We start from the raw sequence: 12,567 nt of genomic DNA, 5'->3' as shown, positions 1-12,567 counted from the left end.
GTCAGTGAACAAAATATAGCGCTTTATGTAGTATTGTGTGTAGTAGCTTACAGTTAGCTTGGGTGTCAGAGTGAAAAAAATGCAGCGTTATTGCCACCTACTGGTGTTGTATTGTATAACTACCAGAACTACTACCAGTGCAAGTCTTACACTACTGCTGTTGTAATTACAGAAACATTCGCAAATATTTCTAATACACAAGTGTAAACTTTGCTGTAGCTCTTTTGAAAATTTAGTCTCAATTTCTGTTTGTTTGGCTCTTCTAGGTAAAAAGGTTCCCAACCCATGATTTAAACAAATGATTATAGTTTTCAATCTGGATATTTTCAGAAAAAAATAAAATAAAGAATACACCTTGATTAATGAATATGAATCTATATTCATGTAAGATATGAAAACATATTTTAATATTAGCCATTTAATAAGCTTGTATGGGGACATGCATTTTGGTTACCTTTAAACCTTAGGCATTGACATACAGGTATGGCCAAAAGTTTTGCATCCTGCTATAATCAATAAAATTGATTTTGTATAGCGCCTTTCATGCTAATAATTAACAAATGTTGCTTCATGAAGTCGAATGAAAGCAGTATTGCCAACTCTCGTGAATTCACCACGAGACGCACGATTTCTACGTTAAAGTAAGACCTGCTCGGGATCTCTGGATTTAGGATCTCGGGATTTTTTCGCTTTTCGAAAAATATACATTAGTCATGGTGGAAAACTCAAAGAAGCGCAAACACTGTAGATGCAAATTAAACCCAGACTGGAGCAGCTGCTTCATATTGCTAAACATGCAACACTCCAGTAGGTGTCACCGCAGCAGCTGTCTGCGCAATTATGGTATTGTTGATATAAGCTGCACTGCCTAATATTGTCATGAATCGGCTGTGTGAGGTCTGGCATTTAGTGTTTCAGCCAATTAGCAATAAGCATTGCAATGTGAGGGCGTGTGCTTATTGTTTCAACTTATCAGCACCAAGCATTGCCCTGCAGTGTTTATTTTCCAAAAGTCAATATCTGATGACAAAATGTGAAAAACATTCTCTAGCATCCAACACTACATTTAAAACACATATGTCAATATATCTATCAATAAACAAGCCACATTATTACATTTTGTACTTGTTATTGTTTGTTTCACTTTTCCTTTTAATAAGGTGCATGTTGGAATTATAGGTACTGTACAGCATTGTGCAATATGCAACTTCCTGCTCAGCGCCTGATTGATCGTTTTCAGTTCAATCTTAACAGCACGGTGTCCCGCCCCTTTGTGTTTACACAGGATATAAATATGGGTTGAGCACAAGTGTTCAGTGTTCGTCCACTGAATGATTGTCTAGCAATAGAGTCTCGGTACAGCTGCATAAAAGCAGCATGTTTTCACTCACTCCAATTGTGTGTTCGTTAGTGGAGAACGGGATGAGGAAGTACAGCATTGTGCACAATTCTGCTCAGCGCCTGACATGATTATCGTATAAAGCAACATTGCTACAACATGCTAGAAACACCACCAGCACTAGAAAACACCAGCACGGTACTTGTTTAGTGTTCGTCCACTGTCTGTCTGTCTGTCTGTCTGTCCGTTTGTTTGGCCAATGCGCCATTACTTATACTGAAGAGCCAGAGCACAGTGCAATGAAACGGTGAGTTATGTGCACATATTTCTAAACACTATTGTAAAGAGAGCTCACCTGTTTGCTCTTAATTCCCTTTCATAACCTAAGTGCCTGGAAATGTATTGACCGTATTGTGCTGACATAATAGTGGATGGTGAATCTCCAACAGACACCTGTGGTGTGTATGGTACTAGAACATCCTACCATGCTTCAGGCCTTACAACTACTCTGAGGACATGCATTATTCAAAACAAAATAGATCAGGTATACCTAATGATGTGTAACGTTATATCATGACATGGGAGTAAATGTGGGGTTTCCTCCTGTTTTAGCAAATGAGGCTACATGCAGTACCCAGGTTCCGAACACTGCTCCACCATCGGAAGGTACTACAATTCTATTGACGTGCAGTAATGCCACATTCTTATCAAGGGATAAACCATGAACTCTGGCCCTTGATCCATTCCATTCCTGGTCTTCATTCCAATATGTTCTGAATGGGTTTATTGCCTCTAAACAGATTCAGTGCACTAGTTTAGAACCTGTGCTGTGTTTAAAACGACAACAAGACTGGATCTTGTGGGCCACCAGAGTTGAGTGGCCCTAATCTGTTCTGCTTTACCTCATATTCTCCACTTATGTGTGCATGTTTAACCTTCAGAAGTTCCTGGCCCATGGGTACAACCTCCCTGCGGAATGGATCCAAAAAAAATGGACCATGCTTGTGACATACAAGTGGACCAAGAACAAACGCAAGGAGACGTGTGAAGGAAGAATTACTTGGGAGTACTTCGAGGTATGTAAGTTGTGTTGTAAATGTCACTATATTAACTGCAGTACTTGTTCTGCATCCACAACTAATGATTCAACAATTAAGATGGGCTTCATTGTACTGAAGCATTATTGACAACATTTCCTGGTTCACCATGCATATAAAAGGGAGAATGCTGAAGACATTGTACAGCAAATATTTAGAATGTGCTCAAACATATGTTCCAATCTAACCAGACTCCAGGTTTCAAACAAGCCTAGCCCCTTGTTTGAATACCAAGTACATTCTTAGGCTCAGGTTGGACGATGCTTGGTGATGGTATTTATTTTAAATGTACAATGAAGCTTACAGATTCAGAGTACGTTTGAATTAATTTCTACTGTCTCCCCTTCAGGCCCTTGATCTCCTGTCCGAAACAGTGGGTGCACCACCTGCATAAGGATCCATCATCTCCACACCACTGTTTCCCACAGACACAGACCCACCTCAAGCACCACCTCACATAACACCCTGTCCTTCACACACCCAGACGTCTAACACGCAGGAAACCCACATAGACCCTTCACCCGTCATCATACCAGTCACACTCAAAGCAGGGAGGAAAAGGAAGAGGAAATCAGATCCTACACAGTCATTTCTGCAGTTATGAGCACCATGCACTGAGGCGCACTAAAGTACTTGAGAGGCTGGTCACCAAAAGGACGAATGCTGGTGAACAAAGGCTAAGGGCCCAGGAAAGGAGAAGCGAGAGATGAGGAAATGTTAGCCTGTTTAAAAGACATCTCTTCTACAGTTCGTGAGATGTCCCAGAAACAGGACCACATTATCTTGCTGTTGAAAAACAGACCTTAATTTGTTTGATATAAATAAAAACTATTTGATTTTGAATTAATTTCTGTATGTTTTTATTGTTTGTGCACCTCCATTAGTTTGAGTATTGGGTATGTCTGTATTTACATAATTACCCATGACATCCAAAATGGACGATAGAAGGCTGGGCAATCGAAACATGCCAATCCACTCAATGGAAAGGGAATTCAAGGTAAACACACATATACACAGAGGCTAGTGTCAAGAATGTATTGGGATCTCTATGAAATTAGGATGATGAACATAGGAAAATACACAAAGGAAACTATATTGTGCTGAACAAATTATAATGATTCACAAATACAGTTTCTTTTGACAATGCAATGGTTGTCATTTCGTTGAATGTCTAGTTGGTCAGACACGTAAATCAGGATCTAAGGCATCCTCTATGCACACATTCCCTGGTGCCTCTAAGCAAATATTGTGGAGGATGCAGTATGCTGTGACAGTTGTGCTGAGGTTTTGTAATGAATAAATGTGTAGTCCTTTAAGTCTCCTAAATCTAGACTTTAACAAACCAAATGCTCTTTCTATTACTATTCTGGCTGTTGAGAGCTTCTGGTTGTATCTCTTTTGCCGAGCTGTTAAGTGGCCATTGTCACGGAATCATCAGGTGTTGAGACAGAGGGTAGGCAGCATCTCCAATAATATGCAGCTCGCCAGGAAGGAGGGACTGGATTGTTTTGGAGAATGCTGTACACCTCTGTCATCCTGTAAACACGTGTGTCGTGCCAGCTTCCAGGATGGCCAACATGGGTGAAGCGTGCACTATCACAGAAAGCTGTGAGGTTGATAGAATAAAACTGCTTGCTGTTTTCGTACATGTCAGGGTTTGGAACATGCTGTGGTTTCACTATGGGTATATGACACCCATCGACTGCAGTGTTGCAGGGAAACCAGACCTCTGGAATCCCTGTTCAGCTTCTTGAATGGCATGACCTGTGGGCCAGGAAATTTTGTGGGAGAGGTGCATTGTAATGATTGAACACACCTCATGCAGATGTGAACAGATTACAGATTTACTTGACATACAATTCCTGAATTCCTGTATTATGGAATGGCCATTTTCTGCCTCGAAGATCTGTGTAGAAGGGCAGCAACTGTCCCATCAGCTCCTGTAAAATAGTTATATGTTTAAAGGGAAGCATGTTCCTTTCTCTGAAGTCAATTGCAATACATCTGTTAATATGAATACCTAACTCAACTTGTGCTGGTGTAAGTCAGAAATGACTTTGGTAGTCACTTATGGAATAGTGAGGCACCACCTCAGCGACATCAATTTCTGATCTTTGAAATAACCCTATAAGTAGAACAACATGTATTCATTATATATGTGTATGAATCAGAATATATATGTATATGGAGTAACAGAACACGCATAACTATATTACAAGGAATATGATGGCAATTTACAAACAGTGAACATTATGCCTGTAATGGTGCAATTAACTCCAGACTGCATAATATAATACCATCAGTGATAGTTAGGACACACACACACTCTTCATGCTTTTAAATGCTACATTTATCATTGCAGTCTGATATGTGAACATGTCTGCATGACATCTAACAGGTCTTTGGGAATACACAATCTCAAATACTACTTTTTACACTACAGCTTCCCGTTTCAGACCCTACTCCTGCTTCCTATTACTCAGCACTCTCTTTTACCACACTGCTGCTTATCTACATCCCCTTGTCTTTCCCTATATCCACTCTCACCCTCTCCATTCCTCTGCTTCTGGTCAATTGGTTGTGCCTTCAGGTGTCCAGCTGCTTGTGCCCGCTCTTTCTCCTCCTTTGCCCCTCAGTGGTGGAATGAGCTACAGGTGACCATAAGGACTACACAAAATCTTACCACCTTTAGATGATTCTTTACGATGTTTATAATACACTTGTAAACCTTTTTAATCATCTCCTATATTCAGTGTACTGTATACTGATGTATTTTCTAAAGTATGTGTAGAGCCCCATATGTTAGTTTTTGTTTTTATCATGTAAGTTGCCTTGGATAATGGGAATCAGATAAGTGACATAAAGCAGAATAATAACTGGTGGGTCATAGAGCCGGATCAGCACTAATCTGGGATTACTTAATCTTGATTAGAATCCTAGATTAGATCTAACCAGGGGTGAAACCTGCTGTATTTACTGACATGCTAAGTTTTATTCTAAAGAAAGAAAAACACCACACAGAAGCCAGATATATGGAACATGTTTTAATCAAGAATGTCAGTGAACTAATAGTATCACTGGATACACTAGTTTGGTTACTGGCCTCCATCACCTTATGCAATTATATTTTACTATACCTTTCTGTTACAGTTTGTTTATCCTTATAGTAAATACAATTATGGGACATATGTGTATTTGTGTAGAATTTAATTATTTGTATAAAGGCTTTAGCTAATAAAATACTGACAACTAATGAAAAAATGCATTTGTGCTGTCTACATCGTTTTCAATACGTACCTTTTATGAGGTTGTCGTAATTGCTGATGGTGGTGGAGCACGAAGGGAACCTCAGCTGGTCCTATCTCTTCTGCAATGGCAAAATCAATCAAGTCGTTCGCCATGTTTGCTCAGTCGATCGTTCGTTAAAACCTCCTAAATCTGTCCCAGCTACGTCTACGCAGACGGTGACGTCAGAGGCAGACTCCCGCAGGCGACGCAGACATTTTTGGAGTTACCGGGACACTGAAATTGACAAACGGCACCTGGAACTGAAATTTACGTAACAAGTGGTTGAGGGAGATTTCATAAAAAAAAAAAAAATGTTATCACATAACAACGTGTTGATTCAGTTCAACATTTCTAAAATAAACTAAGCGAAAATCAGTATAACAATTTATCTTGTTTTTCTTCACAAAAATGACAAACACTATCCAAACAGATTCCATGAAAAATAGTATTTGCTCCAAACAAACATCGCCTCCCTGCCTAGCAAGATCTATCGATATGCTGAAAATAATTGTGTAAGCACATAATACAACGTTTTACTATAGGCTAGAATAGTGTAGCAACCTCGGTTGACGCAGGCAGGCACATCACACAGGGCGAGGCAATCCACACGCAGGCAGAGGGCAGTCACGAACCCGGGTGTACAAAAGAAACCGCTCCCTTGCGAGGAGCTTATATCGGGCTTCGTGTGTGATTACGTCACTTACCAGCCCTCCGTTCTTTATTTTATTGCATACAAATAGTCGTATTGTTTTTTTATTTGTGAGTTGGTATTTGTTTTTGTTTTAAATTGTATGCATACAACTTAATACGATGGCTTTATGCTTTGTTGTGTTGTATAGGTATAATTCCCAATATATTTTGGCAGGCTACAGGTTTTTTAGTTATTTGTTGGTGCTTTGAGTTATTTTTCGATTTTTATTTTTTGTGTACTTATAGGGCGTTTTTTTCACTTTTATTAGGATTTGCTAAAAGCGTTTAATTTCAGAAATTAAGAAACAGCACTCAAATACAGTACATAACATTGATAGTAGCTTATTGACCCCTGAATCACATCAAGCAGCTCCTTGAAGGATCCTTGAGTAGCCTACAGCATCTTTCGTTTTCTGTAAAATAAAAGCATTTAGAATCTCACTTGAGCAACGCATAAACCTTCAACATATTACACGTAGGTTTAATGAATACTGTAACTTAATAGTAGATGTATTGTGCACCTTTAATATTTAAATAATGCAGAAGTGCAGTCCGCTCCCATTAGACCATAGAGCTCTTCAGTTCGGCAGCAGATGGTGACAGAGGAGCTGAAATCAGTGTTGTTGAATCTCGCTGTCGCGAAGCAAGATGTGAGAAAGGCGGCTGCCCTTCACGTGACCCCAACATTTGTGATGTAGATGTATTTAATTCTGTTTAGAAAAGCATTAGATATTGTACGGAGTGTTATTGAGACAGGTGATTGTTGTTAACATTTGTACACATTTTGCTCTTTTTACGTTTAAAGCCAGTATTTTTTTTTTAAATTGAATGATTAAAACATCGCATTTTAAGGCAGCACCTCCCCGTGATGTTTTCATCAGTTAAAAATCAATTAGTTTACATGAAGACATTCTGATAGTATTAACATGTTTCCAACCGTCCTGCTCTGATCCTCTTTAACCATGCTAATCATGTTTTAATTTGTGTTTTAAAATATGTTATCAGCTATTAGAATTTATGAAAATTTGAGAAGATTCTATCTGGCTTGGCATGCAGCAATAATAGTTCTTCAGTTGGATGTATGCTATTAGCGTGTAGGCTATATTGGTTATTTTGAGGACTTGAAAGAACCCAGTGCCTTTGTTACAGTATTGTGCTTCACTGTGCATGTCAGTGGATAACAGTGTGCCATTCTGAGATGTCCTGCAGTGTGTTGATGCCATACTTTCTATTTTGAGTACAAAGTTTTAGATTATTGTCTAATCCTAAAAAAAAAAGTAATGTAAACATTATACCAGACAATTATTGTATACAAACTACAATTTATTTTAAATGTTCAAACGATTTGGGACCAGGAGATGTGAATAATCAGATTATTTTTCCAAATTGTTTAATATAGTGTGTACATCCTGCATTAACATTTTTTAATGCTGTGTTGCACCGATAGCCTTGCAGACAAATAATATTTCTCAAGAACAGGCAAGGATAGCCATCCAGATTTAGAGAGTGAGTCTTTCTTTATTCTGGGCTTCCATAGAAAATCTATCCAAAAGTGACAGCATATGCTACACTATTAATTCTAATTATTATACTGATTATTGGTAGCCTAGAATTTAGTTACAATCTGCATATTGTTTAAATGCAAATAAAGATTTCCCCATCCAGCTAACAGTATGATTTTTCATGGACCTGGCTCCCCAAATAATATCTACAGATCAATGTCTTTATCTTTTTAGGTATAGAATTTACTTCACTGGCGCTGTAAATGTGCATTCCCACTATTTTTAACCAAAAGACCATTCAGTGGTTCACTACCCAAGGTAAATTAAATTAACTTCAAACCTGACTGTGCAGTCATTGCATAAAAAATAACAGATTAGTAATGACACCTGTACTATAATATGCAAGAAATATTCAGATACAGAATACCTTACCATAATAGATTGTGATAAACATAAAAAATAGATGCCAGTCTTCAGTTAAATTGAATACTGTAGTTCATGTAGAAAAACAAACAAACAAATAAACAAACAAACAAACAAAACAAGTGTTATTTGTTTATATACCCGTTTGAAATGGTTTGTGCCACGTGGAGCTGCAGCATGATTTTAAATTAAAGCAAAGTTGTGTGAAAAAGTGCACATTTCTTCAAGCACTCAGACGAGATCTGGTTTTGAAGAACGTTTGCTATTGCGTTCCCCACTGCTGTTTAATATACAGGGCTGGTAATAAGTGACTTGGTCATAGGGGGCGCCGTTGACGCCAATGTGTCTCAATCATATAAAAATAAAATGCATAACGAAAATAAAAATAAAATGTGTGGTAGGGCAGTCACAGCAACCATAGCCACACTACATTTCAATATGTTAAGGATTTTATTTATTCGTTTATTCCTGTAGATATGGTTTGAATTTTTCATTACATTTTGTTGCTAATAACCAAGTGTAAATGGTTTTTCTGCACGCGAGGCAATAAAATGTTTAATAATATAACAAATGATTAATTTATGTATAAAGCACATTTTTGCATTAAACATCAGAAATATTGCTGGAGAGTGGAAACAATAATGATTATTATTATGATGAGGGTTACTATTTTTTAAAACTGTGTATAATAAATGGCATTATTACATTCAATCACTGCACTAGCCTCCACTCACACAAACGCATAACATTACACAACATTGTTGTATTATTTCGAGGGTGTGGCGGTGACAAGTCATGCAATTTTTGTTTTTCCATTTATTTTATAACAAATAGCTATAGATAAAAAAATTAAAAAAATGTCTAACGCGTACCCTCAGCAACTGCGGTGTCTGGCCTGCATCTCCCGAGGGAGCGAGGCGACTCGCAGGGAGGCAACGTGACGTCACGGGCAGGAGGCTGGCAAAGCGTCTGTGATATGTGCTGCACAGTTGAAAGTAGAGATGGCGGACCGTTGCCTATGAATAAGCGAAAATAAGGATGCTGAGTTGCTAAGGAGGACAACACAGTTACCCGGAGCAAAAGCAGTGCGCCTTGTTAAAGAAACTTCTGTTCTGGATTTTTTTTTAAGATTCTAAGCCGGGGTTGCTTTTTTTTTTTTTTTTAATTAATTTTTTTTCTTTTTTTTTTTTTTTTTAATTTTATTATGTAATAAAAAGTGGGGTACATTTGCATTGTTTTCCTCACCCCATCCATCTGTTGTCTTGTTGGAAGAAGGCTATGGCTACAGAGGGGCTGCTGGAAGGTGCAGGTCACTATAAAGCAGAAATAGAACGGCTGTCCCGGGAACTGTCGGAAACTACACAGGAGAAAATCAGGGCTGCAGAATGCGGCTTGGTGGTGCTGGAGGAAAATCAGACCCTAAAGCAGCAGTATACAGACCTGGAAGCGGATTATGACACCCTCAAACAAGAGCTGGAGCAGCTCAAAGAGGTAACTACACAGGTAACTGTGCAGCTGCGGAGTGGTAGGGTACTAGCGGCAGCAAGACAGCTTGAGGCGTGCCACAGCAAAGAATGCGGGCTCTCTTTCAAATCGGCGTGCATGTACACTAACATAAATGTATTTACAAAGTGAAAAACATGCAACATACAAACAACGTGTCAGGTAGATCTGCAGCTTTTTTTATGGGGTACATATGTTTTACCAGGCGGTGACTCACTATTCGAACAAGAGGAATGTTTTTACTGAAGCGAGCCCCAGAATACTGTGTAATGCAATTTCCTTATCGTTCTGGGGTGGTCTGTGTTTTCATGAAACACCATGGCAACGAGGCCGGCAGAGTGATGTATACATTGAAGATTATGATTAATGATGTTAGTAGTGATGTATCTGAATGCCTATTTGAAAGTCTGACCCAAGATTCTATGCACTATCTCCTATTAGTTGTTGGTTATTGTAAAAGGACATGTAGTTATTTAATCTCTCGTCACGGATTTCTTCAATACTGCATTTCCTACAGGGGAGAACATATTGGTAACAGTTTTCAGGAGTTGTCTAAGGAGTGTTTAGTTTATGCAGTGGCACGCAGTTGTCTGGAGGTGCAGAAATGCAAGTTCCAAACAGGCGAATTGAGAAGCAGAACAATATCAACCAATATAAATAGCAACTATTACATCAAATGCAAATGGGATTGATTGCTTGATATTCTCTGTAACTGGACTGTAACCTTGTTATACTTTGAAATGGGTAATCGTTGCTGTATGATAGTGTTGTGATGGTATAGAAAATGATCTGATTTGCCAAGTTTGTGTGAGGGTCGATTAGCAATGCTTGTAAAAATGAGCAACATTGTTTTATTGCAAAATACATTCTCATAGTGGTTTTTAATAAAGCATGTGCTTTTGTGAATTGTAAATGTAAGCATACTTTATGTATGTGGTTTGAAATGTGATTTATAGATAACCAAAAGGTCAAATTGCAGAATCAATGCCTATTGCTGTCTGTTGGGCTCAACAATTCATGATCCATAAATGACTGGGATTTAAAATAGAAGATGGGCAATTAGTGATAAAACATCTAAGTTATTTATCACTCCACAAAGACTGTGGGTCTGGTTTGAATGCTGTATATTATATAGTGCTATGTATATTTAATGCCATGGGTCAGGGGTTCCCAAACTTTTTTTTTTTTTTGCCCAAGGTCCATTGAGCTGCATTAGACAGTGCAGGCTCACTATTAGCACTTAAGAACAATTACAAATGAAAACATAATTTAAACCTGTACACTGTAAATAAACTTAATCTAAATTGTACTTTTTGCACTAGAATCTTATTTTTTCTTCATTAGTATTTTTTTTTTTTGGTTGCTTTTCGTTATTAGTAGAACCCTGGTGTATTTTTGGGTAGGGGGGGCCTGGGACTCCCCTGTGTTATCCCACTAAAACATCTGTCGGTCAACCTTTAATTACCTGTCAATCACCCTATTTAAAACCAGTCAGCTTCCTAATTCTCATCATGCTTTTCAGTTTCCTCCATCCTCCCTTCCTCCTCCACTTTGCTGTGTCACCTCTGCAACGGTGCCCTTAGGGGGCAAGTGAAGCTCACTACATCGCTTCGCCCTCTGAGAGAAAGGTTCCTGCTGGTCAGAGGGGACCCCCGGCCAAATAACTATTTTGTTTTCCATTCTCATGCTAATCTATTCATTTGCACCAGTGCCAGTCTCCCCCTTTGGAAAGCAAAGCTTGCTCCCAACTTTAGAGCTAGTAATTTGACTCAGCTTATCGAAGGTGGTCACTTCCTGCCCTTTGTGGTTGATCGGTTTGGCCTCAACTCCATGAAAGCGGTTCCCCGAGTAGTCAAGGGGAAACCTCTATTCTGTTTCTAAAGTCACAAGCACTTTGTCTTTATTCTAGTATTCCCTTTACTCCGGCCTGGCTCCCGTCTCTTGAATATATAAAAAATACATAGAAAGTCGTTGCTTGGGACTGCCCGGTTTGGGAACCCCTGCTATAGAGAATGGTTTTAGACACAAGACAGACAGAGCTGCACGTGGCATATTCCAAATACATTCACAACCTCATCACCATTAGGGTTTATTCAGTGTTATGTGTAGCTTAATTCAGTGAGAGCAGTTCGCAACAGTAAAGGGGCGTGCACACCGAACGCGATGCGGCGGTGCCGTGCGGCTGAAAAAATGATGAAGCCATTGTTTTCAATGAAGGCGGTCACACTGAGTGTGGCACGAAGCAGCGGAGGGAAGCGGCACTCAGAGTGGTGTGCAGCAGATAAAATATTTAAAATTTTTGCTGCGCCGCTTCGTGACATAACGGCAGCAACCAATCGGGAAAGTAAGAGGCTCCTTTGCTAGGAAGACGGAAAATGGAAGAAATTTATTTTAACTGTCTTCGAATTCCCAAAGTTGTATACTACAACTGTACATATATAGAGAATTGTTAACAGAAAAGCCACCGCATTGATAGCTGGGAGTGTCCAGATGAGATTGCCAGGTAAGTGAATATGAAATGTATGTGTATTTGTTATTACTTACGTTAAGGTTGTTTCAGAAAAGCTTTTTCAATCCAGGTACTCTGCAGGAGTTTTACATTACCGTGTAGTAGCAATAGCTTATTTTCTTAAACGCATCATTCAAAATGTTTGTTTATAGGCAAAGCCAAACAATTACTGGATATAATAACGCTTCATATGAAATAAATAAATAAATGCTATTT

The 12,567-nt window shown here is 38.8% G+C and overlaps 1 protein-coding gene across 1 annotated transcript in view; it reads left to right on the top strand.

Annotated features, from left to right (window-relative positions):
* The first annotated feature begins 9,535 nt into the window (after positions 1-9,535).
* The window catches only part of LOC121317844 (protein bicaudal D homolog 1-like), a 71,690-nt gene continuing 68,658 nt past the window's right edge, over positions 9,536-12,567 (top strand). The window contains exon 1 of the mRNA XM_041253946.1: positions 9,536-9,830. Within this exon, the coding sequence (XP_041109880.1) occupies positions 9,618-9,830 (213 nt within the window). The 5' untranslated portion in view covers positions 9,536-9,617. The remainder of the gene's footprint in view (positions 9,831-12,567) is intronic.

Source organism: Polyodon spathula, chromosome 7, assembly GCF_017654505.1.
Source record: "Polyodon spathula isolate WHYD16114869_AA chromosome 7, ASM1765450v1, whole genome shotgun sequence".
NCBI lineage: Eukaryota > Metazoa > Chordata > Actinopteri > Acipenseriformes > Polyodontidae > Polyodon > Polyodon spathula.
This window is presented reverse-complemented; position numbering and strand designations above follow the sequence as displayed.